General features: G+C 53.9%; 14 protein-coding genes across 14 annotated transcripts; 9 read left to right on the top strand and 5 right to left on the bottom strand.

Moving 5' to 3' along the window:
- Window positions 1-93: 93 nt before the first annotated feature.
- On the top strand, window positions 94-1,470 carry M409DRAFT_20303 (glycoside hydrolase family 132 protein; the record flags this gene model as incomplete). The annotated part of the gene is made up of 2 exons (XM_033805325.1): window positions 94-1,371; window positions 1,426-1,470. 2 exons carry the CDS (start codon window positions 94-96, stop codon window positions 1,468-1,470), a joined length of 1,323 nt encoding a protein of 440 aa, XP_033670778.1.
- Window positions 1,471-2,317: 847 nt separating this feature from the next.
- M409DRAFT_20302 (uncharacterized protein) lies at window positions 2,318-3,660 on the top strand (the record flags this gene model as incomplete). Its single annotated transcript, XM_033805324.1, has 4 exons — window positions 2,318-2,336; window positions 2,389-2,435; window positions 2,499-2,645; window positions 2,704-3,660. 4 exons carry the CDS (start codon window positions 2,318-2,320, stop codon window positions 3,658-3,660), a joined length of 1,170 nt encoding a protein of 389 aa, XP_033670777.1.
- Window positions 3,661-4,220: 560 nt separating this feature from the next.
- On the bottom strand, window positions 4,221-5,016 carry M409DRAFT_64864 (uncharacterized protein; the record flags this gene model as incomplete). The annotated part of the gene is made up of 2 exons (XM_033816259.1): window positions 4,221-4,625; window positions 4,693-5,016. 2 exons carry the CDS (start codon window positions 5,014-5,016, stop codon window positions 4,221-4,223), a joined length of 729 nt encoding a protein of 242 aa, XP_033670776.1.
- A 326-nt stretch (window positions 5,017-5,342) lies between these two features.
- Window positions 5,343-6,536, top strand: M409DRAFT_52370 (uncharacterized protein; the record flags this gene model as incomplete). The annotated part of the gene is made up of 2 exons (XM_033812062.1): window positions 5,343-6,309; window positions 6,370-6,536. The coding sequence occupies 2 exons, from the start codon at window positions 5,343-5,345 to the stop codon at window positions 6,534-6,536; spliced, it is 1,134 nt and encodes a 377-aa protein (XP_033670775.1).
- Window positions 6,537-7,528: 992 nt separating this feature from the next.
- Window positions 7,529-8,773, bottom strand: M409DRAFT_20299 (uncharacterized protein; the record flags this gene model as incomplete). The annotated part of the gene is made up of 2 exons (XM_033805323.1): window positions 7,529-8,349; window positions 8,407-8,773. 2 exons carry the CDS (start codon window positions 8,771-8,773, stop codon window positions 7,529-7,531), a joined length of 1,188 nt encoding a protein of 395 aa, XP_033670774.1.
- Window positions 8,774-9,223: 450 nt separating this feature from the next.
- M409DRAFT_20298 (uncharacterized protein) lies at window positions 9,224-9,897 on the top strand (the record flags this gene model as incomplete). The annotated part of the gene is made up of 2 exons (XM_033805322.1): window positions 9,224-9,406; window positions 9,457-9,897. The coding sequence occupies 2 exons, from the start codon at window positions 9,224-9,226 to the stop codon at window positions 9,895-9,897; spliced, it is 624 nt and encodes a 207-aa protein (XP_033670773.1).
- A 252-nt stretch (window positions 9,898-10,149) lies between these two features.
- Window positions 10,150-10,722, top strand: M409DRAFT_20297 (uncharacterized protein; the record flags this gene model as incomplete). Its single annotated transcript, XM_033805321.1, has 1 exon — window positions 10,150-10,722. The coding sequence occupies one exon, from the start codon at window positions 10,150-10,152 to the stop codon at window positions 10,720-10,722; it is 573 nt and encodes a 190-aa protein (XP_033670772.1).
- A 3,680-nt stretch (window positions 10,723-14,402) lies between these two features.
- M409DRAFT_20295 (uncharacterized protein) lies at window positions 14,403-14,858 on the top strand (the record flags this gene model as incomplete). Its single annotated transcript, XM_033805320.1, has 1 exon — window positions 14,403-14,858. One exon carries the CDS (start codon window positions 14,403-14,405, stop codon window positions 14,856-14,858), a length of 456 nt encoding a protein of 151 aa, XP_033670771.1.
- Window positions 14,859-15,565: 707 nt separating this feature from the next.
- On the bottom strand, window positions 15,566-18,468 carry M409DRAFT_64861 (uncharacterized protein; the record flags this gene model as incomplete). The annotated part of the gene is made up of 4 exons (XM_033816258.1): window positions 15,566-15,637; window positions 15,680-17,907; window positions 17,958-18,110; window positions 18,315-18,468. The coding sequence occupies 4 exons, from the start codon at window positions 18,466-18,468 to the stop codon at window positions 15,566-15,568; spliced, it is 2,607 nt and encodes an 868-aa protein (XP_033670770.1).
- Window positions 18,469-19,224: 756 nt separating this feature from the next.
- M409DRAFT_20293 (uncharacterized protein) lies at window positions 19,225-19,638 on the top strand (the record flags this gene model as incomplete). Its single annotated transcript, XM_033805319.1, has 3 exons — window positions 19,225-19,241; window positions 19,308-19,377; window positions 19,438-19,638. The coding sequence occupies 3 exons, from the start codon at window positions 19,225-19,227 to the stop codon at window positions 19,636-19,638; spliced, it is 288 nt and encodes a 95-aa protein (XP_033670769.1).
- Window positions 19,639-19,808: 170 nt separating this feature from the next.
- Window positions 19,809-20,847, bottom strand: M409DRAFT_20292 (uncharacterized protein; the record flags this gene model as incomplete). The annotated part of the gene is made up of 7 exons (XM_033805318.1): window positions 19,809-20,024; window positions 20,079-20,164; window positions 20,215-20,311; window positions 20,366-20,499; window positions 20,562-20,615; window positions 20,667-20,703; window positions 20,758-20,847. The coding sequence occupies 7 exons, from the start codon at window positions 20,845-20,847 to the stop codon at window positions 19,809-19,811; spliced, it is 714 nt and encodes a 237-aa protein (XP_033670768.1).
- A 1,729-nt stretch (window positions 20,848-22,576) lies between these two features.
- M409DRAFT_36108 (uncharacterized protein) lies at window positions 22,577-23,367 on the top strand (the record flags this gene model as incomplete). Its single annotated transcript, XM_033810504.1, has 2 exons — window positions 22,577-22,835; window positions 22,892-23,367. 2 exons carry the CDS (start codon window positions 22,577-22,579, stop codon window positions 23,365-23,367), a joined length of 735 nt encoding a protein of 244 aa, XP_033670767.1.
- A 668-nt stretch (window positions 23,368-24,035) lies between these two features.
- Window positions 24,036-25,283, top strand: M409DRAFT_20290 (uncharacterized protein; the record flags this gene model as incomplete). The annotated part of the gene is made up of 2 exons (XM_033805317.1): window positions 24,036-24,681; window positions 24,736-25,283. The coding sequence occupies 2 exons, from the start codon at window positions 24,036-24,038 to the stop codon at window positions 25,281-25,283; spliced, it is 1,194 nt and encodes a 397-aa protein (XP_033670766.1).
- A 117-nt stretch (window positions 25,284-25,400) lies between these two features.
- Window positions 25,401-27,069, bottom strand: M409DRAFT_64858 (uncharacterized protein; the record flags this gene model as incomplete). The annotated part of the gene is made up of 2 exons (XM_033816257.1): window positions 25,401-26,829; window positions 26,885-27,069. The coding sequence occupies 2 exons, from the start codon at window positions 27,067-27,069 to the stop codon at window positions 25,401-25,403; spliced, it is 1,614 nt and encodes a 537-aa protein (XP_033670765.1).
- Window positions 27,070-27,079: the final 10 nt, after the last annotated feature.

The raw sequence follows: 27,079 nt of genomic DNA, 5'->3' as shown, positions 1-27,079 counted from the left end.
ACGGACGGAAACACACATCCACTCACGGCTCAGCTGACCTTCACTTCGGCACAACCAATACTTAACTGTCTCCTGTGGAAATCTTAATCAATGATGAAGCTTTCTCTCGCGCTGCTCAGCGCGGCCGTCGTGGTCTCCGCTGCACAACCTCACCGTCACGGACACCAGCATCTCCACAAGGAGAAGCGCAACCCAGAGGCAGCACCTGACTATGTCTCGGTCCCAGGGCCCACGGCAATCGTCTACGTCCTCAACGGACAGTCAATCTCTGAGGATGAGGTCCAGCAGGGCATCCACAACGGATCCTTGGTCTTCGCCCAGAACGGCCAGCTCTCGTCTGCTGCGCCATCCACGTACCAGGCACCAAAGACGACCGAGGCACCATCAAGCACCCAGGCCTCGTCGTCCGCAGCTCCCTCCAGCTCCTCCTCCACCGAGCAAGGCAAGTTCCACGAGCCATCTTTCAGCATCCCATGGAGCAAGCCATCCAGCTCAGCCTCCGCTCCATCTGCGCCATCCTACGGCGGCAGCTCTGACAGCGGCGACTGGGGCAGTGATGCTAGCGGTGTCGACTCCGAGTTCCCGGACGGCGAAATCAGCTGCGATACCTTCCCATCTGAGTACGGTGCGGTTCCAGTCGAGTGGACTGGTCTCGGTGGATGGACCGGCATTCAATCTCCTGGTGCTTCTGGCTACGGTGGCTACTCTAACATCATGACCGTCACGTCGGGAGGATCTTGTACCGAGGGCAGCTACTGCTCCTACGCCTGCCCCCCTGGCTACCAGAAGTCTCAATGGCCAACCACCCAAGGTTCGACTGGTCAGTCCGTCGGTGGGCTTAAGTGCACTGGCGGCAAGCTTCACCTGACCAACCCCGACTTGTCCAACAAGCTCTGCATGACCGGCGCCGAGCAGGTCACTATTCTCGTCCAGAACAAGCTGTCCAAGAATGTTGCCGTCTGCCGTACCGACTACCCAGGTACCGAAAGCGAGACCGTCCCCGTCAACGTCCAGCCAGGCGGCTCCAGCAACCTCACCTGCCCTGATTCTGAGAAGTACTACTCCTGGTCAGGCGGCAAGACGTCTGCACAGTACTACGTCAACCCAGCTGGTGTTCCTGTCAGTGATGCTTGCCAGTGGGGCGACGGCTCCAACCCATGGGGCAACTTCGCTCCTCTCAACTTGGGTGTTGGTTGGAGCAACGGTGCTGCATGGCTCGCCATCTTCCAGAACTCGCCGACCACCGACGCAAAGCTTCAATTCTCGGTTGAGATCCAAGGTCACGGCATGAGCGGCACTTGCAAGTACTCCAACGGCGAGTACTGCAGCGGCGAAGGCTACGACAAGTGCAGCCGGACCACGGGTTGCACGGTAAGCACATACCAGCATCTTCCGCGTATGAATTCGTACTGACAATCTTACCAGGTATCAATCAGCTCAGGAACGGCCACGTTCGTCTTCTCTGATTAAACGAAGAGTAGCGACGGTGCAGACGGCGCTCACCAATCCCGCCACGGCACACACTACCGCTCGAACGCTTTTTATCTAACGAACGGCCCGGCACGTCCTGTATATGATACCCAACATCTTCAACCCCCCTTGGTCCAGCTTTTCGCGAGCGAGAGCGAGGGCGTATCGATGTGCGCCCTCAGAGACGAATCTGCATATTAGCATCAGCATCTGATCCCCAACTCGTGTTCCGGTCTCGCACTGCGGGTTCAGCGCTGAGCAAATGGCACGATTCATCAGCTCACAGAGTTTCCCTTTGATTGTACGTTTCATTGTACCAGTGTCGTTCGAGAGTGGTGCGCGGCGGTGGCATGGAGGAAGCTGAGCCTGTCTGTTACTGCTGGTCGCTGTTGTTTGTTCGAGAGGCGCGCGCGAAGGAGACGTATATGCTCTGCGGGATCTTTTGGCCTCTGCGACAAAAGAGGTCGGAGCACAATGCCTAAGACGATGGACTTGCCAGTATGATGGTCTACGTGGCTCATTAGTTCGAAGCGAGCGATGGCGTTGCAACCTTGTACATAATGTCTTTTTTTTTAATGTTGACATTCGCGCGTCTGACGAAATGAATCGTTCTCTCTTTTAATGTTCACATGTGAAGGACTCCGTGAATGTTGATGGGAGAGGAAGCTTGGCGGCGGCCACGCGGGCTTCCTGCCCTTCTTGCCAGCCCCACAATGTCGTCTGCGGTCAAGGCAACTGGAATCTCGACGCTTCACACCTCACTTCAGTCGCAAACACCACTCGCAGCATCCTGACTTCTCTGCGACCCTTCCACCTCTACACTACTCCTCGGCCTACGGTTTGAACCATGGCGGAGGCGCCAATTGGTACGTAGTCCATCATGTCTGACCGCATTACATTCGCTGATGAAGCTGGCAGTGCTCGATGGAGGTACCGGTTTCCTCAAGGCCGGATATGCTGGCCAGGTGAGAGTTTCCGAATCAACGTGTTGAGCAGGACTGTCAGGCTGACCATGTGGTACCTTTCAGAACTTTCCCGACCACCAATACCCATCGATCGTAGGCCGACCGATATTACGAACGGAAGAGCAGGCACCGGGTGATATACAGCTCAAGGATATCATGTGCGGTGACGAGGCCGCTGCTGCGAGGTCGATGCTTCAAATCACATATCCTGTAGGCAGACACCAGGAGGAGGTGTGAAACAGACCAGGCGCTGACAGCATTTCATTAGATGGAGAACGGAATCGTAAAGCGATGGGACGACATGCAACACCTCTGGGACTACACCTTCTTCGAGAAGATGCGAATAGATCCCACCGGCCGCAAGATCCTCCTCACCGAGCCACCCATGAACCCGCTGAGGAACCGCGAGCAGATGTGCGAGGTCATGTTTGAGCGCTACAACTTTGGCGGAGTCTATGTTGCGATTCAGGCAGTGCTGGCACTGTACGCGCAGGGTCTCTCATCGGGAGTGGTTGTGGACTCGGGAGATGGTGTCACACACATTGTGCCAGTCTACGAGAGTACTGTCCTCAACCACCTGACACGGAGACTGGATGTTGCTGGACGAGATGTCACTCGTAATCTCATCTCGCTCCTTCTGCGTCGCGGCTATGCTCTCAACAGAACGGCCGACTTCGAAACCGTGCGCGCGATCAAAGAGAAGCTCTGCTATGTTTCATACGACTTGGCCTTGGATCAGCGATTAAGCGAAGACACCACTGTTCTAGTCGAGTCATACACCCTCCCTGATGGTCGCGTGATCCGTGTCGGTAGCGAGCGATTCGAGGCTCCAGAGTGCCTCTTCCAACCCCATCTAGTCGACGTCGAACAACCTGGTATCGCCGAATTCCTCTTCAACACCATTCAATCCGCCGACCTGGACATTCGATCATCACTTTACAAGGCGATTGTGCTCTCTGGTGGAAGCAGCATGTACCCTGGCCTGCCATCTCGTATGGAGAAAGAAATCAAGCAGTTGTGGCTTACGAAGGTCTTGCACGGCAACCCCGAACGTTTGGACAAGTTCAAGGTGCGGATAGAAGACCCGCCGCGAAGACGACACATGGTCTTCCTTGGTGGTGCGGTTCTGGCGAACATCATGTCGGAGAGGGACAATATGTGGGTTTCGAAGCAGGAGTGGGAAGAGCAAGGTGCGGCGGCATTGAAAAAGCTGGGCGAGAGGTGATCAACGAAGTTCGAACGGACGACGTTGCTTCTGATTTGAATCGTCTTAGTCCTGCTAGAACCATCTGCACATGCACAAGACGCCTGGTCCAGCGCACGCAGATATCCAAGAGCCGTACGCGGTGGGCGGTCCGGTTACGAGAGACTTGCAAGGGTCAGAGTGGCAGAATTGCAGAGGCGAAGGAAGAAAACAAAAGCTATAGCACCATCAAAAACATGTTCAAAGTTGCCACCATTACAATTTCGTCTAGCAGTACAGCTGGCTGCGAAGCCATTTCTCGGCTCTTTGCTCTCTAGATTCTATACAGGTCTGCCGCAATCTTACATGATATACGTGGAGTGCATCGAGCTAGCCGGTTGTTCTCGTCGTGCTTCCAGCGGCCTGGTTAACGACCGCGCCCAGCAGTCAAGGCAATTCACCTTGACGGACATCTCGGGGGTGCCCTCAGTCGTCCTTGGCCGCATAGCGAGACAACAACTTCGTTATCGCGTCCTTTTCCTGTCGTCCTCTCCTGCCATATCCCTTCGTGTTCAATCTCATTTAAATCAAATCCCTCCTCCTCAATTCATCTTCATCCTCGCCCCCTTAAACAAAAACCCACCGACCACCTTCCCGACCACCGCACCCGCATACGCCCCACAAACAATTGTCACCGGCCACCGCTGCCACTCGCGATCCCAATCCAACGGAATCGGGATCGCGCCCAACCAAGCGCCCACAAACGTCCCCAAACTCATCCCGTACATTTCATCCACGGGCTGCTGCAGACTGACCAGCCGCAGCCAGGTGGAGAGGTCCAGGCCGTGGACGTAGAAGAGTTGCGGCGTCGTGAGGAGGGCGAGGTGGAGGGAGAGGAGGATCGTGTGGAGGTGGTGGGAGATTAGGGGGGCGCCGAAGAGGATTGTCGTGATGTAGAGGAGGGGCGTGGTGAGGAAGAGGGTGAGGAGGAAGGAGAGGAGGGCGGGCTGTGAGGAACAAATGTTAGCTTTTGTTGTGGGGAGGTTCTGTGAGGATTTTATGTATAGGACGTACCACGACCCTGGCCCAGATATCTTGGACTGGTTTCCCGGATTTCTTCTTTTGTCCTGGTTTATGCGCGGGTGGAGGGGTTTGGCCTGTGGAGGGGAGGCAGACGACGCAGTAGATTGCTTGGACTAGGGCGACTGTAGGCGCGAGGCCCAGGAGCGTGTTGACGGGGTCATTGACCAAGCTCTTGAAGCTGAACGGGACGAGCGAGAGCAGCAGCACGGGATGGAGATTCGCGAAGAGGAGGGAGGCTTGGTTCTGCAGGACGTCGACGTGTTTGAGCGGCTTTTGCGGGTCGGGAGGTTTGGTTGAGGGCTGTTTCGAGCTCATCTTGGCTGGAAGAGCTCGCTGTTGCGATTGAGAGGGATGGGATGGTGGTTTCCAGAGCTCCTGGTGATGTTCTTTGCTGGCGGACGCGCTAAACACGTGGGCAACCCGGCGATCCTTCCCCACAATTGGTCCCGCAATGTCTCCGCTTGCACACTTGCCCTTGTGAGCGAGTGCTGGCTCCACGACCTCACCCTATATTCGTCGGCAGTTGATCCTTCGTGTGAGCTCCACTGCCGGGTGTCATGCAGTAATATAACATTGTCTCTTCGTAGCTGAAAGTAAGCACATCCACTCTCACACTCTCGTCTCCATACTATCCGGCCAAAATGTCCACGACCCAAACAGAAACCGCCACACAATTCGGCCAGGACAGGCCCGTAACCATCACGGCCCACGCAGACAACTCCATCACCGTCAAACCCAACCATGGCGCCACCATTTCCGACATCGAGGCCATCGGTCCCAACTCAGAGTCCATAATCTCTTGGCAAAAGCGCAACAACATCGACCCGTCGAAACAGATCAAGATCGTCAAGCTCGCTCATATGCGCTATCAACATCCGGATCTGGCAGAGATCACGACGTTTCTTTTGGACTTTGGCATGCACATTGCCAAGCAGACGCCCACGCAGATCTGGTTTCGCGGCTACGGCACGGATCAGTACGTTTACTACGCGCAACAGGGCGAGAAGAAGTTCTTGGGAGGGGCGTTTGAGGTGGAATCGTACGCCGATCTCGAGAAGGCTTCTCAAATCCCTGGAGCGAGTCCCATAACGGCCCTTGAAGACTCGCCAGGAGGAGGGCACATCATCACCCTGACAGACCCAGAGGGCTACCCCATCAACCTCATCCACGGCCAAACTCCCACGACGAAAGGCTCTCTACCCGACAAAATCATCTACAACGACGAAACGGACAAGCCCCGCGTGCGAAAATTCAACCGATTCACGCCAGGACCGGCCGCAGTACACAAACTGGGCCACTTCGGTCTCTGCGTAACGCAATTCGACAAGCAAGTCGAATGGTACTCTCGAACCTTCAACCTCGTCCCCACAGATTTCCTGTACGTGCCCGTGGACGACAATAAAGCGACCAAGGACGTCGCGGTCTTCATGCACGTCGATAGGGGCGACGATCCGGTGGACCATCACACGTTCTTCATGTCGACGAACAAGACGAGCCACGTCCACCACGCGAGTTTCGAAGTCCATGATTACGATACGCAGCAGCTGGGGCATCAGTGGCTGGCGAAAAAGGGGTATACGAGTGTGTGGGGGATCGGGAGGCATATTCGTGAGTTGACCACACATCCACTTATGTTTTGCACCGTGTTTAGACTGACTCTTTCAAAAGTGGGCTCGCAGATATTTGATTACTGGTTCGACACTACAGGTAATATGATCGAGCACTATGCGGACGGGGACTTGGTGAACAAAGATACGCCTGTTGGGTGGGGTTTGGCGGGCGATGAGAGCCTTGCGGTGTGGGGACCTGAGGTGCCGAAGTGGTTTCTTGAATAAAACCTTTCTAACCTTCAATGTAATGCGAGTGATCGGGGGTTGATCTAGAGTGAAGGATGGAGTAAGGATTGATCAGGAGAGAAGTGAGGGCTACAATGGAATGCAGCTTGGGTTTGGACACCTCCGTAAGAAGTGACGCGAGGTATATGAGATATCATCGACGAAGACGGCCTTTATTCAATATTGGCCTTTATCCCCATACTATCGCTTCTGTGCAACCGATCGACAACACTATCTGCTGCCCCGACGGCGTAACCACGACGGGGAAGACAGCTCGAACTTAGGAAATGACCTGTTTGTGATCACCCCTGGTTGTGAAGAAACACATATAATCATTTCATCGACGAACTCCGTCAACATCCCCCTTCTGCTTCTTCTTCCACCTTTGGCCAGGCTGGCTCAGGCTCAGTCACATGTTCGTCAACACCGCGCTAGTCTTGACCTCACTTCGTAGGCTTCACTTCCCTCATTCTTTAAGTGAGTAGTCCACTGATTCGAACTAGTCAGGCTCAAAGTGACGAAGTGAGTGACGAAGTGAATGAAACGACTCTTGTGATGCCCTTAACGGCAGCTCTCGGCTCACTTTTGCAATCACCGTCGTCCTCAGACTCGACTTCATCTTGTGGCTTGAAGTCTTTCATTACCAGCATCACTCGAGGGTTCAGTGTTCGCTGACTTTCTCAGTGGGTGTGGATTCCACCTCGACACGGTTGAGACTTCACTCTCCTCACGAGAAGTGGATTCAGTCCCAGGCTCAGATCAAGGTACGTTAAGGCCGTGATAACAGATTTAATGTAGTTGTGACTTCTGAGAATGCTATCCACACTGTAGAACAACTGTGTCCTAGACTCCGGCTCAAACAGGGAAAAGGAGCCCACGTGCTCCAACCCTCTACCGAACGCCCAGGCTATGCATCGTTAAGAAGCAGACAAAGGACAAATCTCAATCATGCTAAAACCATGCCGTCGAATGAAAAGCAGATGCGATCGCTCTTAAGCACGATCTTGCCGTCTTCGCAAGTTCCTCGTCCGCTTCATCAGCTTCTTGTACTTGTGCTTCTTCATCTTCAACTTCCTTTGCCTCTTCACGGAGATTAGCAGCATCTTTCCCCTCCTCGCACTCGGCGCTTTTCTGATCATGGGCTGTGCGTTCGTCATGGCCTTGATCTTGCCCTGATTTCGCAGTTGAAAGGCCCGTTGTCGCTCTTGCATACGCTCCTTAAAGGGATGCCTGGCCTGGCCTTTTTGCGCAGGCTCTTGGATGCTCTTGCTCTGCTGCTCAGGGTTTTCGATGCGGATAATTGGCGAGGAGGACGCGGTGTACGTCCTCTCCCCGCTAGAGTTTGTGTTCTCGGTGAGAATGATCCTCATCTCGTAGCTCTGCTGCTTTGGCTTGGAGGCTTTACGCTTGCTAGCGCCAGACTTTTGCTCTTCCTGAGGAAACGGATGTGGCGGTGGAGGTGCCTTGAAGGGCCTGAACTCGGCGATCTGCTCATCCAGACTCTTCACACGAGGTGGCCCATCAAGGTGCTTTACAGCTCCGTCCTGATTGCTGGGACTCTCTTGAATGACCTCCCATCTCACACCATCATCTTGCGATTCGTTTGCAGCGCCGTCGATGTTGTCAAAGAGGCTACCAAGTGCATAGACGACATCCTCGGGCCGCCTTTCGGCAGAGTTGCCGTTTTCCCATGGGTCGACCTCTTTTCGACTTTCAAAGATGTTATCAAATGCTTCGGTCGTAGCAGAAGGTGGGATGGTCGAGGAGAGTGAGAGAGGGCGGTGGAGGGAGAAGAAGGACGAGACCGAGAAGTCTGGGCGTATCATGTTAGCTTTGTTCAAATGAGAATAGATAAGAGGGCACAGATCACCTGCGTATGAGAGGTGCTGAGTGCCGGGCACTGCTGGTAGGCCCGCAAACTGATCTTCCACCTTATCGGCGCTGCCAACGCTGCGCGAACGCTTCGGTCGTGATACTCGCTTGCCGCCTCTCTGCTGCGATGTCGGGGGCGAGATGTGAGATTTGTCCTCCTCGACGTTCGAAGCCTTGGTAGCCGGAGCAGGCTTGCCGCCGCTGGTGTTGCTATCTGGCGGACATGATGCCTTGCTGCTGGAGTGTCTTCGCTGATGGGTCCGGCGGGCGGCTATGCAGGTGGTTGAGCGAGATGCGGCGGTGGAGGAGTTGATGGCGGCAGCTGTGGCGCGGTGGGCGGCGCGGGTGAGTTTGTTGGAGAACATCGCATGCGGCGGCGACGATATCCTCCCGGCCGGTCAAATAGGTGTTGGGAAAGAGGAGCGAGGTGTGGTGGTGGTGGAGGAAGAGGGTCTTCGGTTCGTGACACAATGGCGAAGTTGCAGCAGAGCCTCAGCCGACCGAGCTCCGCGATCACGTGCCAAGATGGATTGCACTCGCAAGGTTTCTCGCATCCAGCTGGACAAACGATGCAGCTCCTCGTCGCGATGTGACACCAACAATCACACGAGCAGGCGAGAGTCAGCGGCCAAGCAATTCATTCCTGCTGTACGCGCGACTGCCGGAAGTTGTCCATTCCGCTGCTGCAATACAAGAAGGAAGTACCTGTCATCTCCCCTCCTCCTGTCTCCTCATCTTTCACGATACACAACTTTACTCTCCCTACCACACAGACACACATCTTTTTGACAGCACTGCTATACTATCGCTACAACATGGCTACGAACGGCACTCAAGAGACCAAAGAACCTTTGCTCGACCAGAAGATCATCCAAGAAGCTGGACGGCTGGAGATCAAGGACAAGGACGGCAACAAGGTGCCCTTTCACTCGCTATTTACCGACAAACCTGCGGAACAACGTCAATTGATCGTTTTCATCCGCCACTTCTTCTGTGGTGTAAGTACCATCTTTGAATTACCATAAGTCGTGGCTTACAATGTCTCCAGTCATGCGAAGACTACATCAGAGCCGTCACCAAAGATCTCCCACTCGACCTCCTGGCCGAACACAACATTGTCCTCACAGTCATCGGTTGCGGCGATTCCCAGTTCATCCAGTCCTACGCCGAACGCACTGGTTGTCCCTACCCAATCTACTGCGATCCGACTCAGACGCTTTACAAGAAGCTCTCCATGGTCAAGACCCTCACAGGTAGCGGCAAATCTCCGACGTATTCCAACCGTTCATTCGCCAACATCGTGGCTGCCTCCATGTGGAATGCCCTCAAGTCTGGTCCATCTGTCTTGCTAGGCAAAGCCGGGCCTTCTGACCAGAATGGAGGCGAATTGCTCTTCCAACAGGGCCAGCTCCAGTGGTTGCACATCATGCAAAGCACTGTCGACCACACCTCACTGCCGGATCTCAAGGCCGTTCTGTCCATACAATAGCATCGTGATTGCTCAACTCCGGTGGACCCCCGGCGGCTTCAGAAGGCTTTGCGTCGGCAGCAACCGTAGTATGAGCGTTGGGAATGGTCACGGCTGGCCAAACGCTGGGCCATAGAATTGGACGATATCGATGGTCAAGGCGTGGATGAGCGTAAATGTTACCATGACCGTATTCGAGAAGCTATCTCCAAGAAGGAAAGAAGAAAGCCTCCAGCGGATCCTCCTGAAACTTGGGAAGAATTTCACGAAAGGATGGAGCTGAATCGGCGACGCAATGAACAGATCTTCTGGAACGACCGGCGCCGCTATCCCGTCCGTCACATCGAACAGCGACTCGTGGAAGAAAGCATTCGGATATACAATGAAACCGGACAGCATCTCGAACTGCCCGAAACCGATCTACCGCCAAAGCGTAAAAGTTCAGAGATCGAATACTCTGGCATGCTACCGCCATCCATGATCCCAGAGTTGCTGGAATACAGCCGGCCGAGCACAGCGGGTCTCAGACGACGCCATCAATCAGCTTTCAGTCAGCGTTCAAGATGGTCGGATGGCCCTTCTCAACGAGCGAACAGCCATGCTGGCGCAGCTACTTACCACGGGCCAGTTGCAGCCGAGCACGACAGGCCATCCCAACAACCATACATGCCACGGGCCACAGCAGAAAATCACAGGCCAATGAGCCCCGAAGCACAGATGGAGCAAGCCGACCCAGACTACATCTACGACGCCATGCCGATGGAGGATGCACACTCGAGAAGCTGGGAGATTCTGACGGAGTCGCACGACACTGAGTACCCCAATTCCGACGGGACGAGTACTTAGGTACAGGAGGATGATGATTGAAGAAGTCAGATGCACGAAGTATATTCAAAAATTCTCACACACTCGTGTCATATCTCTCTCACTCAGTTCATAGCCGTATCTGTTCGTACCCGGCCGTTTGCATATATCCCAGCCCTTTCCCACACGCTATGCAATAAAACAGCAAAACTTTCCTCTACGCCCTTTGTCCTTCGTTCTTTCGTCTCGAAACATGTACATTACCTAGTTCAGCACCGTCGTGATTTCGTCTTATCCTGCCATTATGTCCTTTTTCCCTTTGCTGTTATATATACTGGTCGTAGATCTGCTCGGCCTTCAATCACAGCATCATCGCCGCCATACCGATAACCGCGCCCAAGACCACGGCGATCTGAGCAGCAAAGTAGGTCTGCAACACACTAGCGCCAGACTGCAAGCTGGGTGTCGCAGTGGACGATGGCCCACCAGAAGGCGGTGGAGTGATATCGCCCGTCTGAGCACCGACTTCCGCGAACGAGGTGATAGTCGAGCGTTGTCCGTTGGGGAGGGTCGTCGTCTGCACACGGAGCTGGCTGACGACGCCGTCGCCGACCTGATAAGTCACCGTGGCGATCTGGCCTTTGACGTCCGTGACGGTGTAGACTCCGCCGGGCGTGGGGCTTGAGAGGACGACAATGTCGCCTTGGCTGTCCGACGTGGTAAACGCTGACGGGGCGGAGGAGGCGGACGACGCGACGACGCTGCCTCCTGGGGCGACGGCGACGCTTGAGACTGGCATCGCGGTGGTTACGACGCTGCCTTGCGAGTCGGTGCTGGTGACGGCGATTGCTGGGGCTGCGGTGGAGATGGTGACGGTTTCGCCTTGGGAGTTGGTGGTAGTCACGTCGATCATGACGCTCGTTGGGGCGGAACCTGTGTCGAATGCATTCGTAGTTCGCACGACCGTTGTGCCGTCGCTGGTCGAGGTGACTTGGACTGGTACGAGGATGCCAGTCTGTGTGCTTTGTACATCGGACACGGTTGGTGCGGTGATTGGGGAACTAGCCTCCTCAGTCGACGACACAGGAACCGCCGTCGTCGTTGTTTGCCCTTGGCTGTTGGTGGTCGTCACTGAGATGGATGCAGCTGCAGAAGAAGCTTGTGAGCCCAGCTCTTGAGAAGTAGAAGAAGTAGGAGGAACGGTCGACGGGGAGGAGGGTGATTGATCGCTCGTTTCGACGGTACTGCTACTGCTCGTCGAATCGACACTGACTGGTACAGTAGTCGACGTGGGGGAGGAAATCGTCGTATCGTCCGAGGTGGTTACCACATTCGATGTGCTAACGCTCGATTCGGTAGACGAGGGGGTGGGAGTAGTCTCACCTGGAGTACTTGTCGGCTCCACACTTGTTGGTGAAGAGGAGGGAGAGGAAGAGGGAGGAGAGGTGGTGGTGGTGGAGCTTTCAACCGGCGAAGAGCTCTCGGGAGTAGAGGAAGAGGACTGACCTTCGGTCGAAGTGGGACTTGTTGGAGTCGTTGATTGTTGCGTCGACGATGGTGTAGTCGTTTCGGTTGTGAACGACACAGCTGTTGTGGAGCTGTCCGTGACGACAATGGCCGTCGTCGAAGTGATCGTTGTATCAGGAGCCGTGGTCGAATTGTTGGCTTGTCTCTTTCTCAGATACTCCTTCACCATAGCATCCTGTTTGGCAAGATCGACTAATCTCGACGCAAGCTCAGGATCATCGTTATGGACCGCATCAATCGCATCGTGGCCGTCTTCAAAGACGCCATCCCGGTATTTTGGCTTGAGGTTGCCTTCCAATGCCGCCTTCAACGAATCCCCAGGCAACTCTTTCAATATCTCTTCCCACTCGGCAACAGTCGAGGGATCAAACTCGCTCTCTTCAACTCGCGGCTCTGGCAGAGCAAACGAGAGCAGCGGGAGGCCGAGGAGGAAGATCGATCGTAGGGACGGCATCTTGTTGCTGCTGCTACTGGTACGCAGTGAAGAGGTCGATCGATCCAGAGGGCCAAAGTGCAGAGACCTGCTCGCAAGCGAAACGAATGACTTGGGGGGTTTTGGTCCGGGCTGGCGTTCAAGCAGACATGTCAGAGGACGGAAGCATCATCATGGAGACGAGAGGGTGAAGTAGCAGGCCAAGTGGAGTTCAGCATCACTCACCACCTCAGCAGTGTCAGTGCACGGCGCACACGCCAATGACCTGGTAGGCGGGCCACGTGCAGTGGCGGCCCAGAAGTCGCAATGGACGCCGCGGCGCTGCGAGAAGGATTCGACTGGTCCCAGCAATGGTCTGTTCTCTCTTACGCCAGCAATACGAGGTGGTAAGACTAATCGCTCATGTCATGGCTCAAGGACAAAACATACACAACGAACGCTCTCAACAAGTAGGGAAAGGACACCGCACACGCATCGAAAAACACTTCGCCAACAGTTCCTCGGCAAGTGGCCACGAGCAAAGTCTGGTCGCAGCCCGTTCTCTATGTCGAGGAAGAGGCTGGTACAGACTCGAAACTCGTATAAGGGCACTAGCGCGCGGCAGATCGTCGCCGATGAGCCTCAAAACGGATGCTTTGGCTGCTCTTGGCCTCACCGTCTGCGCTTTTCGACTGCTATCTCCACGCCACACCCACCCATATCATATCGACATCAGCAGCGTGCAGAACGATATCAGAGAAAAGATAAAGAATGTGGTTGTTGCACGAGAACGGTTCGCGCACGCTGCATGCATTCTCCCTGCCGTGTCAGGTGTGACACAACCCAAAGATCGAGAAGCCTTCCTTTCCCTTCCAGAGCTCTGGCCGTCGGATCGTGGGTGCTCGAGCGCGGCGGCGGCACACCTACCCATCTACCCATGTCCATCCACGACGAAACCTCGTAACTTGTAACAACCTTCTTCTCCATACCCTCCCCTCCCTCGTCCCGCGCGAGCAAAGACACATGTATACATATATCGAGACCAAAGCAAAGGAAGAAAACCCCTCAATCCTCTTCCGATCTACTAGCTGCATCAATCACCTGCAAGTGATGACACTCCAAGAAACCACGTCGCATCTCAACTTACCTATCCACCTTGGCACCTCACTGGCCCAGGCCTATACTAATCGCGTATGCCGGCCCTTCTCGCATCTCGCACTCCAAACAAGCAGGATCCTTTCGACGCATCCTCCGTTCCTTTCACATGTTGCCGCGGAAGTCTGGAAGAGCCTCCCTTCTTCTCCACCACACCAACCCTATCGCACGGCCAAGACGGGTGTACACGGCACTCGAGTACCAAGAACCAGCAACATCGCTTCTATATTTCTCGCGTCCCGTACAGAGGACCGCGTACGGATGCTCTCGTAGAACATCGCTTGCTGAGCCGGCTGCCGGCTTTCAACTGTTCCCTTGTCCCAAGCCTGTGTTCGCTATCATTTCCAGCAAGTTTCGAATACTTCCTCCAACGAAGCAATATTGAAGGAATGGATTTTGCTTGCTATCCTGCAAAGTTTTATAGGAGTCACCTACATCCTCGATGTATTAAGCGCGGATCGGATCAGTGGGTTTCTGCGAAGTCGCCGCACATATACGGTAGGTACATCTATTAAAGACGCAGCTCGCGTTTCATCTTCGAAGTCCTGCAGTTCCATCTGCTTGCATCTCCGCGCAAGGCCAATCGATCAACCGACACCACTCAATCCAACCAACCTCGAACGAAAAGATGTCCAAAATCACCATCGACACCACCCCCCTCCACGCCTTCCACCCCACCACCCTCCTCTCGCACCCCCTCCCCACCCCCACAATCCACCTCCTCGACACCTTCTTCTCAACCGTCGACTCCCTCCCCACGCACCCCGAAAACTCCCAAACCTTCACCAAAATCTTCACCCCCACCGGAACCTGGAAAACGCCCTCGGCCGCCTTCGTCGGCCACGCCGCCCTCGCCACGTCCGGCACGGATTGGGAATTCTTACGCACGCTCAAGTTCTTCCGGCATTATGTGGATAAGGTGTATGCGCTGGATGAGTCGGGGAGGGATTTGATGGTGCATGGGAGGATTGAGGCGGAGACGGTGGAGGGGGAGAAGGGGGAAGTGGTGTATGGGGCGAAGGTGGATGTTGAGGGGGAGGGGATGAGGTTGGGGTTCTTTCAGGGGTGGAGTTCGAGGGTGTGATGGATTTCGTTGATGGGTGGAGAGGTAAGTAAGAGGTTCTATTTTTTGTGAGGCTGTATGCATCAGGACGGACAGGGATATTTTCTGACGTAGTATGCGGACAGCACGTATGCACATCTGCATGTACCTACACGAGGTGGTGGGTGTGTCTGCCACGCCACCGGCAGCCATCATCATGAAACCACACAGAACTCGCAGGATGCAGTGGCGAGACATACACACTCCATCGATTCGGTGTCGCGTATATACAAAAAGAAAGACGTGCATCCATCCGTCCGTCTTCACTCTCTACACGGAGAGAAACCATTTTCGATCCCATCTCCTTTTCCATTTCCTTGTTCATTTTGAAAATTGTCGACCCATGTGTGTGCGTAAAGAATTACTTTCTTTTTCCCCGTTCCATTTTTCCCATTACAGACATACTATTGTTTTCCGGATCAAGAGAGGTACTCCATACCTCTACATCTCCTGCATTCTTTGCTTTGCTGGGGCCACGTCGCTGACACATGAAACCGTAGCGTCGTCTATTCTTGAAGAAAGACATCGTCATCCGAGGATAGCCTGCTCGTGTCGAGCTCTTCCTCACCACTGGCCATCGAATGCGACTTTCTATAGACAGACGACTTCGGTTGCAAATGCCGCGCCGTGGCTGTGAATGAATGTCATCACTGCTATCACGCGCCCCTTCCCCTTCTTCATCCTCCACGTCAAATTTCAGCCTTCGATTCGGGCTTCGGTTCGATGTTCTCGCTGTGTTTTTCGCCGTTGGTGCTTGCGATCTGCGCGGCTTCTACTGCTGCATTACTTGTGGAGCCTGCCACAGGTTGCTGAGCTTGCTGAGCTGCTGCGGGAGGCGCAGTCGATGTTGTTGTCGATGTCGATACGACTCTTGGCTGCTCAAACGACTTTCCCCGAACGGGCAGTCCTTCGTTTGCGGATAGTTGGACGTCCTGCCGGCTCTTCGATCTTTCGTGACCGCGCTCGGGAGTGTGCGATCGCCTTTCGCTGTCTTTCTCTTTCCTCTCTTGCAATTTGTTCTTCAACCACGACATCGGTCCTCTTCGCTCACGCTCAGAGTCCGAGAATACCGTATCCGAAGTCGCTGAAGGCTGAACACCGCCAATGACAGGATCGGTACTAACAGAACCAAGAGGCGCTGGCTCCTGGAAGCTTTTCCGGGGTTGCGAGCCGCCGCTGCCGATAGTTGATCGTGACGTTGCGTGCTCCTTTGCACTCATTGGATTGCCTGGAGTGCTTGGTTGTTCAAGTTTGTTCTGTGTTCGTGAGAAGCGCCAGCGGTGCCGCTTCTTTTCCTTCGGTTCTTCCTCAGATTGTGCTGGCATGTCGTCTCCCACCATATCAGCATCAGAAGTATCTGTGTGAGATTGGAAGGAATGCGACGGTGATACAGTTGGCCGCAAAGTAGTTTCAGTAGGGTATCGATATGGCGTCTGCTCTGCGATTGGTGTGTTCTGAGCCGTGGCATAAGTTGAATGTCCCTCAACATCAGTTGGTCCCGATACTGCAGCAACAGCAGCCGCAGCAGCAGGTCCTTGAGCGACTGCTGGCGCTGGCGCTGGTGCTGGTGTAGGTCCAGGTCCAGGAGCCGAAAATTGCGGGACTGTCGAAAACTTTGGCGAGACTGGCGATCTTTGTATGTCCTGGTGGTCATCATGTAGAGAATGATTCGACGATTGAGCACTGGATAGTGTTGATCCGGGAATACGTTTCTTTTGAAGCTTGTTAGGCTTCCTTCCCTCGCCATCGCTTGTTGGAGATTGCTTGAGAATATCGAGGAACCCTTTGCGACCTGAAGCAGCAGACGGCGTGTTCGATGTGGATCTTTCACCGGACTTTTCATGGCTACCACCGGGTGCAAGCAATGGTGTTGTATCCTTCTTGGGCGTCTGATAGTCACGAGTGACCGCAGATGATGTTTCGCTTCCCATACCAGCCAGAGGCGTCGTTGCTTCGCTGGACGAAGCGGACGTGACCTCGATAGGCGCGGGGAAGGCAGGCGCAGTCGTAGCGGTTGGTGTGTTCTGAATCGAGCTGTGCCTCTCGGACGTCGACGGTCTTTGGACAATCGTCTCCACAACACCAGGAGGCGCAATCGTAGCTCCTGTTGCGGTGGTGGATGGGTTGGGCGTCGAAGGGTCTGAGTGTTTATGCTGCGAAAACCGAGGAGACTGCGCTGAGCTACCGCCCCTCCTTGACGGGACGGTATTGCTCCTATGGACACCGCTGGTCGGGGTGGCAGGCGTTGGCGTCCCTGGAGGTGCAATGTTCTCCGATCGCTTGCTGTGCTTGCTCGAGACAGAGACGTTTCTGCGGATGCTTCCCCATTTCCTGACGCTCTCTGCCGCCACGCTCGAGTTAGATCCTGACCTGCCGATCACAGTCTTGGACCTGTTAGGGGTTGTGGGAGTGGTCGGTGGCTTTGCCGGAGAACCACCACCCTGCACGTCTCGAACGGTCTCTGGATCTGCTGCTGTACCTTGCATACCGATCAGGAAGCTGTCTTGGTTCTCAATCAGAAAGATCAGCACATCCTGGCTCAGTCGGTATTCCTGAGGTGCCATGTCGTGCTGTGGGTGGTTGAGGATACCAGGCTGGAAGATGGCCGCAAGATTGGGGGTTGTCATTTTGTTCAGATCCGACTTGCTTGCAAACACAGCCAGGAGGTCCAGAATGTAGAGTAGCAGCTGGCGGTTCAAGGGCGGGAGCTCGGTGATCAAGTTCTGGTAAGCTCTGATGGCAGCTTCATGGTCGAACTCACCCTCACTCGGGCTTTGCGCTTCGATGGCTCCCACAGCCTGTGCTTGATGGTTCCGCAGCGGATCACGGAATCGTTGGTAAAACTCGAGTGGGATGATTGGCTCCGGAAGTTGATTGAAGTATCGCCTGAGGATGTTCGCAGCATCGTGAACGGTATAGCCTGTCCAGTCAAGACCTTTGCCGTAGCGATCTGGGCTGTCAAAGGCAGCCTTAAGCTCTTTGATGCGCTTTTCGCTGCCAGCAAGCCGGAAAATACCCTCAACATCGGTCGCTACGCACCCAGTTAGTATGGCGAACGATGCGTATGAACAAGCGACTCACCTTTCTCTTTCAAAAACACTCCGCATTTGGCCACAACGATGGGTACGTAGCCATAGATGTAACTCTGGCCCTCTTCGTTGAAAAGGCTGATGGCGACATTGGCGTAACGGATACTAGTCTGTAGTGGCACGCCGAATATGCCTTGGGGCGCCACTGTGCAGTCCTGGTTAGAACGGGTTTTATACACCAAGGAATGCGTCCAAAGCAAGTTTCCGAGGGCAGCTTTTCCAACAACCGCAAAGTGTATACATTTCACGCGTCAAGGGGCAATCTTCTCGCCTCTAAACGCGCACGGGGTGGGAGGGCCATCGCTCTGAGGGATCCAACACTTGCTTCTTCTTCAGCGGTCATGCGTACCTTGATCCTGCCCTTTCTTGTCGCTCCTCTTGAAGTTTTTCCACCAGCTGGCCAAGTCCTTCTTCTCCTTCACAGCCTCGCTCTGAGCCGCCTGCGGTAGTGGCCTGGGTCCACCGGCGCCAGCTGGAGCGGTAGAGGGACCGCTGCTGGTCATGCCTGGCGGTGGTGCGGTCGCAGTCGCGACGACCGGCTACAGCATGCGCAGAGTGTCAGTATCGGGTCGACAGGCGGCGATGCGATGCGGCGCGGGCGCGGACGAGCGTGGAGGTTGGTCAGACGCAGCGCGTGGGCGCTCTGGGGCAGTGCGAAAGAGCAGGATAATGGATGTCGGCGACGACGAAGAAGATGCGGAATTCGCGCTGATCGGTCAGGGTCGACGACAGGTCATGTGCGAGGGTGTTGGCTGGCGTGGGCGTTCGTTTCGCAGGGCAATGATGAGCGTTGGATGAGGCTCTTTCGTTCATAGGCGAGGTGGACGGTCGATCCTTTCGGTAGGCGCTGTCGCAGCGGCAGCAACGACGTCGACAATAGCAGCAACAAGCCGCAACAACAGGAACCGACAGTTAGATGATGTCAAGTGTGGAAGCTGTCAACATGAAGCCGACAGCCCTGGTTTCAGGTGTACGAGGTGTGCTGTTGGCGACAAGTCGAGACTGCTCCGCAAACAACTAAAATAGCCATCGCTAGGGGCTAATCGCTGGATCTTAATCAATCTCATCAAATTTTGATTGATATCCATCGGCGGCTCGTGCCACTCCTCGTTCGTAGCTTCGTCGCTACATGCGGTTCACATGAGAAACAAGATTCCTTCTCGTATCCGACATCATCTGGCGTTTCTGAAACTCACGCAGAACCATATCATCCCAATAAACATCACCTCCACGCCAATCAACTCGCACATTCGCCCAACATGAGCGGGATGGACATGTAGGTCACGAACCCTCCATCAACTCTGCCGCGATAGCAGCAGCATCTTGCTAACAATAGCCTCAGGCTCAACGCCGCCGAGCAGCGCGAGCTGCAGGGCCGCATGGAGAGGAAGCAGATGAAAGACTTCATGAACGTACGCCATCCGCGACCATCGAGCCTATCATGACGGCGCATCGAGTTGACCTAAATTCAGATGTACTCCAACCTCGTCCAACGTTGCTTCAACGACTGCATCAGCGATTTCACCTCGAAGAGCTTGGCCAGCAAGGAGGAGGGCTGTGTGATGCGATGCGTGGACAAGTTCCTCAAGAGCTCGGAGCGGTTAGGCGAGCGATTCCAGGAGCAGAATGCGGCGATGGCACAGCAAGGCGGCATGGGAGGATTGGGACGATAGATGAGAAGGGAAAAGAGCAGTTCGAATGCGTGTATAAGTAGAGCAGGATATGGCATGAGGCGGATAGCATTGCGGGGCGTTCGGGGTCTTGCGAGCTACGGACTCGCTGGTGAGAAGAAAACTCTTTTCTCTGCTCTACATAACCCCAGAAAGGCTTTTCATGGAGACGACTATTGGTCTTTGGGCAGCAGGCCTCTGAGACTGAGGTCGTACACTACATCTTCGACCTCCTTGACTTTGTACTTGATCCCGTCAGACCGCTTGCGGAGTGAATCGTTCTTGAGATTGAGGATCTGGAAGCCAGCATGGACATCCTTGATGAACTGGCTGATCTGGAGTGGTCTGCGGTAATCTCCAAGAGTTACCGAGTTGCGAGCCAGGCGGGACTGCAAGATGTTAGCTACATGAATCTCCTCGTTCAGTTCATAGGGAGAACTTACAAGCTCATCGAGCAGAGAGATGAGTGAGAGCAGGTACTCCTCGATGGTCAGATGGAAGGTGTCTCGGTCCTTGACGTTGACAGGGACTTGGCTGGTGTTAGCATGGCTGTCTTCGCCATTATAAAAGAGAACATACTCTGCAGAATCTGGCCAACTTCCTCAATAGTCAAGAGCTGGCCGGCCTCATTCTTTCCAAATCCCCCAAGCCAACCGCATAGCAGTATCGAGAAGCACTGGAAGATCGTCAGCAACGTGTTGCAGCAATCGTAGTCATCGTTGAGCCATACGACACTCTCCATCTGTCTCGACCAGGCGTAGTTGAAGCGATAGTATGGATGCTGGCTCGCCACCTTCGACAGCTGCTGAACCGTCTCGATCTCGCTGGCAATGTGATCTGAAGCAGATTTGATCACAGTGGGCACTGTTTCCATGCGTCTTAGTAGCCAGAAATACAAAGGACAGAAGGAAGAATTGTTCACTGACTGTTGGCCGTGGTGGTCGAATGGGCTCTGGAGAGAGCTGATTGCGCAGCACGATCTACAACAAGTCAACTCATGCATTCTTGTGTACTGAATATGTCCTTCCGACCCTGCTTCTCGAGGTTTTGGACAATGTCGCGCAACGCCTGAATGAGAAGTCAATGTTGGCTCTTCGTCTCGTCTGCACCATCTTGACGAACATCTTTGACGGCGGTGTCCTCGTCAATTTTCTTTTGCAGGTCTTCGAAAATGCCAGGCTGGATGATGCCAGCGCCGCCGTTCGTCGCCATATTGGTGGTGATTTAGTTGTTGGTTTGAAGTGGTAGAGACGTCAAGAACGATCGAGGTTTAAAATTTCCAAGGCAAGCACAAACAACGACTTCCCGAACAACAACACCTAACTTTCACAACAACAAGAACTGATTCTTCTTCTCCAACACCCAGCACCATCAAAGTGCCGAATGATTGATGAAAAAAGTATAACGCATCAGCAGGCGATAGTGCAAGGCCAGCGACACGAGCGTTCCCCAAGACCATGAATTAAAACCCAAGCAGTCTGAGGAACTTTGAAATCCAAAAATCAGAAATTTGAAGACACAACGGTCTTCTCGGTGATTGAAAGGGGTCACCCTTTCAAAGAACAGATACTACACTTGATCTTAGCCGAACTGGCAAGAGAAGCTACCGGAAGAAAGGGCTTTGATGAGAGGGCGAGTGGGCTTTTTATGTGCGTCTGGAGGACTGGGAACAATAGGCAGATGCGGTTGCCTGGCTGTGTTGAGTCACTACTGGCACCATGCTGGCGCCTGGAAGAGTGGGACAACGGGGGAGATGTTCGATGACTCTAAAGCTCGCGAGAAAGGACTCTAGAGCAACTCCTGATTGGCACAGAAGTCTCAAACGCTAACGCAAGTTCTTTACACTACGGGCCAGGGACCAGCCATACGATAATCCCCCAAGTATTTCCCACCATAGGAACTGTGGACGATTGATGAGGCTTGAGCTGTCGAGGAAGCCTTCTGGATTCGATCTCAAGTCCAACAGGCCACAGCGTACAGCAGGGGACAGGTGAATGAGAATAGTGTTGGTCGACACGGCCTCGAACGGAGACTGATTGGAGCATCAACCCAGGACGCTAGTTGATGTACTTTGAACGCCCTCCCAAACGACCACCCATATCATAATCGCTTATAATGCTCACGAACACCAAGATATTGGAGCAAGCAATGGTGCTGCTCCAACATTCAATAAGACCCAATCCATTCCCAGTCCAACAAATCGACGAGATGACAGGTGGAGAAGAGGAGTCTCCATTTCATGACAGACTGTACCGCGACGACAGGGCCTGATTGGACCAGCTCTCAGTGACGCTAGTGTGTGTCTTTTGCGACGAGTCGCAACAATCACCATGAAACATTCAAAAGTCTGACGACGACTGCATGGTGAAAGGTCACGGACTCATCATCGACTCTTGGTCGACTTCAATCATAAGTGGTACAACAGTATACTGTTGCGTTTCACAACTACGTCCGAAGCCATGGTTCACGGCCTTGGCTGTGGAGCCCAAATCAGGATCGATCAGATCGTGAGGCTATACTGAAGACCAAGACGATATGAGGGCCACGGATACCAACAAGAGACTCAGCAGTATGGCAGTTGACGATATCCCGTATGTATAGACAGTATGGGAATGATACTGCTGGAGAGCAAGGCTGTCTTCAAATTGAGTTCGACGCTACAGTCAGGTTACCCGATTCAGCATTCCGCTCACGACGGAGTTACATATACAGGTTCGACTTGCGAAGACTGTTATAGAAAGGAACGTCAAAGACATTCTGCTAGTCCAACATACCACATCAGGCGCCCCATCGATCTATACCAAACGCGAGGATGCCGCTCGGGTTTTGGAGTTTGGTCCACGATGTCAACGAGGAGGCAATCTTTCCATGGCGAATATAAGACCGCAGAGACGGCGGCGAAGAGGATCTCGTTCAGCCCAAACTTCACAATATCAGCAACATGGCAACCAAGGTCATTCTCACGACAGGCGCCAACCGTGGCATCGGCTTCTCCATCGTACAAGCACTCGCACAGCGCTCATCCGACCTCACGCTCCTAGTTGCATCTCGATCCAAGGACAACGCCAATGAAGCTGTATCTCAGCTGCAAGGATTGGGTCTGAAGGCGGATGTCCAACCTATCGAGTTGGACGTTACGGACGATGTTAGCATCAAGGGTGCCGTTGAGGAAGTCAAGGCAAACTATGGGAAGCTCGATGGTAAGCAGTCCGACGTGATATTAGCAGCTCATCAGCATGACTGACCTACTCTCTAGTCTTGATCAACAACGCTGGCATCGCGGGCAAGATTGCTGAAGACAACTCTGATTTCCGGGAAATGTACCAGAAGATCCTGAACACGAACGTGACCTCGGTCGGCCTGGTCTCGACACTCTTCCTGCCATTACTTCGAGAGGCCAAGGATCCACGAATCGTCAACGTGTCCTCCGCTCGAGGCTCCTTGACACTGGTCACTACGGGAAAGAACCCACCAACGGCATTCATCCCATACTCCGTTTCCAAGGCGGCCTTGAATCTGCTCACAGTCGAGCTGAGCCACACTCATCCGGATATCGAGTTTCAAGCAGTGAATCCCGGCTGGTGCAAGACGGGCTTCAATGGGTTCAGAGGGCCGAAAGATCCTTTGGAAGGGGCTCAATCTGCTGCAGAGCTTGCATTGGCTCCTAAGGGGCAGTATAAGCCTGGCTTCTGGGCTTGGGAGAACAATGCGATGGAGGAGGTGCCTTGGTAGATCGTTACGTAGTGCCTGATAGAACATATTATGGGACGTTCATTGTGCCTGGGTGTTCTGCTTAAATCGAACGTCCATCTCCACGAATTGCAAGGTGTCCAAGCGACTCGATCTGCGATTGCGAGCTTCGTCTGTCTAATTCTTGCGACATAGCACTTCCATGCATCTACTTTGCAGAACAGCGAGTGGCTTTCCAGTCTCTCGGTTGTAGTGTCTGTCGGGAAACTGCTCATTCGGAGGTCGAGGCCATCACGGTCTTCGTCCATAGCATATTCTGCATGTCCAGTGATGAGCTTCCATGAACACGAATATGAAGCTCGTAGTTCTTCTCTCCGATGGTCCCCAACCGCAATGTCGTTGATGACAAGGTTGGTGCAGGAGATTGCAGGAGAAGAAGAGCACAAGTTCCTGGGGCTGACAAGCGGGCCGCGTCCGATGCAGGGCTGCCGGCCGGCCATTGCAAGAGGAAACATGACAACTGGAGCTTTCAGCCACGTACAGCACGTGCGAGATTAATGTTCTTGAATCTCGATTATGCGACTTCCGACAACACATTGAACGACCAGAACACGGCCACCTGAATGGAGAGGTTCATATCACTCGCTTAAAAGCCTCGTCCCACCACCACCACTACAAGCAGACAGCGCCGACGCTGTCACAACGCCCAAATGAATGGATTCGTAGATCGCGGTCTGGACGACTCCAATTTCGGCGAGAAGACTGCGCTCAGCTCGTTTGACGCTTTCCCCAAGACCAAATCCTCGTATACGCAACGAACAGAGACCGGTGGCATCTGGACAGTGGGACTTATAGCCGCTTCGGTGTTCCTAGCATGGAGCGAACTGGCAAGATGGTGGTCAGGCGAAACGACGCATGCGTTCGCGGTGGAGCAAGGAGTTGGACATGATTTGCAAATCAACCTCGACATCGTCGTGGCGATGCAATGCGCGGATGTACATGTGAACGTGCAAGATGCGTCAGGAGATCGGGTCATGGCTGGTACAGCCCTTCACAAAGATCCCACGTTCTGGAAGTCGTGGGGTCGAGGAGCACATGCTTTGGCTGCTGAGAAAGAGCAACGGATGGAGCAGGCAGGGCAGAGACGGGAGTATCAAGAGGAGGATGTGCATGACTATCTGGGCGCGGCGCAGAAGAGCAAGAAGTTCAAGAAGACGCCGAAGCTTCCCTGGGGACAAACTGCGGATAGCTGCAGGGTATACGGGAGTCTGCATGGCAATAAAGTGCAGGGAGACTTCCACATTACCGCGCGAGGACATGGCTACATGGAGTTTGGAGCACATTTGGATCACAATGGTAAGACCACGAAAGTGCAAGGCTGAGGCATCGTCCTGACTGACCCCTTCCCAGCATTCAACTTCAGCCACTACATCAATGAGCTCTCCTTCGGCCCCTTCTACCCATCCCTCACCAACCCCCTCGACAACACCTACGGCCTCACCGAATCCCACTTCTACAAATTCCAATACTACACCTCCATCGTCCCAACAATCTACACCACCGACGCCAAAGCCCTGCGCAAGATCGACAAATACCACGAATCGCCATCGTCAGGGGAGGACGGCCTCAATCAACACCCGCACCGCCTCAGCAAGAACAGCGTCTTCACGAACCAGTACGCTGTTACCGAACAGTCGCATGCAGTCGCAGAGAATGCTGTACCGGGGATTTTCGTCAAGTTCGATATTGAGCCTATCCAGCTCACGATCGCGGAAGAGTGGAGCTCAATACCAGCATTGTTCATCAGGCTGGTCAACGTCGTTTCTGGTTTGCTGGTGGCTGGAGGCTGGTGCTTCCAGATCAGCGAGTGGTCGAGGGAGGTGATCGGAAGGCGGAACAAGAGGACTGATAGTTTTGGTATGCTCAATGGGAACCACGGCGAGAAACGAGCGCTATAGATATGTCGGTATAAAGAAGGCGTTTTCGGTGGGAATCTGAAGATGATTGACGTAACATTTCAAAGTGGTTGAGGTGGGTTCTTTTCATCGTCTCGTTTGGTTTGTCACTTGATGCTTCTACGACGTCGCTTTCTCTTTATTATTCTCCCTGCCATACGCCTTCACGATCCGCTCTCCAACAGCCTCGCCAGACCAATACGCCCCCGTACTCGTCCCCAGCGCAAGAAACGGCGCCGTGTGCTCCCCCGCCAGCCAAACGTGCCGATCGGGCATCCCAAACCTCATCGTTTCGATATCCTCATCCCCCTTCTCCAGCCCAACCTGAAAGTTCGCATACGATCCATATCCAGCAAATTTGTCAATCGCCCAAGCGGTGGCCAAAAATGCTTTGGGAGTACAGTTTGGATCTTTCGTGGAGAAGTTGGGGAGGAGGGAGTAGTAGGGCTCGAAGAAGGCTTTGAGTTTCTCGTCGCGGTCTTGCTCGTTCTTGGAGGAGGCGACGAGCTCGCCGATGTGTTTACTTTGTGGGCCTTGGATGTAGAAGAGGATTGTTGGTTGGGCGCAGTCTTCTCGGAGGGCGGCTAGGTTCATTCCGAATTGTTCCCATTGCTCCGGGTTTGTAGATGAGGCGTAGTTGGGGTGTAGCCAGTTGAGCAGACTTGGGCTTGGGGTGGTCTTGTTATCTGAACGTGGTTGGTGGAGTGGAGTTGTTGTTGCCGTGACATTTGGCGTTGTGCCTTCCGGATCGATTCGGTTGGGTGTGTTGCTCAGAGGCGACGGGCCAGACGAGTTCCAGAATGCTTTGGGGAAGGTGATGTACACCTTGTCTAGTGTGCCGTAAGAGATGCTGTCGATTGCAGATGAGAGGCGAGGAGTCAGTTCTGGCTCGAAAGCTGCTTTGTTACCCTTCAACCAACCCAGTGGACATGTTACAACAACCTCATCGAAGGCCAAGCTCTCTCCATCGGCCAGTTTCACGCTCGCTTCAGGTGCATGGCCATCGGTCTCGGACGTTGAAGCCTTTGAATGGATCTTCAAAACTTCCCGCTTGAGACGGATGTCTGCTCCCTGCTTCGCAGGTCCAGCAACAGCATCCAAGATCTTGTGATACGTCTCAGCAACAAAAGGGTTCTCGCCTTCGATCACCTCTTCCAACCAAAAGAACCTGAGAGACTGTCTCGTCACTGGACTACCGATATAGCATCCCCAAAGACTTGCAAACTGAAGTAAAGTCTTTCGTTTCCGTTTGGCGATATCAGCTGGTTCGTCCTCAAACAAAGATTCAACCTTCTCCGAGAAGAAATCGAACAGACTTCGTTGCGGATCGATGGAATCGTAATACTCGTTGGAGTACTTGAAAGCAGCGGCGATGAGGCCATCATCCCAGAGGAGGGCGTTGTGTTGCTCGACTTCCTTATCTTCCAGAGGTTTGCCCTCCGGGTCATAGACGATGGCTTCTTCATCCCACGCATGGAGTTTCGTTCCAGTCTCATGGGCGATTTTCATGATTGGATTATCGTTGCTGCCGTGTATCCAATTTGGACCACTATCCAATAAGTCTCTGTTAGATCAACATCCATTCTACTAGCTTTCTCACCTACAGATCTACCAAATGGCCCAGATGATTACTCTGAGCGACCCTCCCACCGAGACGGTTTCTCGCTTCGAGAACCGTAACTTTGAAGCCATGCTGAAGCAGGACGTCCGCACATCGAAGCCCAGCAAACCCAGCGCCTACAATGCCAACGCTGATTTGTCTTGACCTTGCCACAGCGGTTCGAAGCATATCGTTGGCG

The sequence above is a fragment of the Zasmidium cellare genome, assembly GCF_010093935.1.
Source record: "Zasmidium cellare ATCC 36951 unplaced genomic scaffold M409scaffold_9, whole genome shotgun sequence".
Taxonomy (NCBI): domain Eukaryota; kingdom Fungi; phylum Ascomycota; class Dothideomycetes; order Mycosphaerellales; family Mycosphaerellaceae; genus Zasmidium; species Zasmidium cellare.
This window is presented reverse-complemented; position numbering and strand designations above follow the sequence as displayed.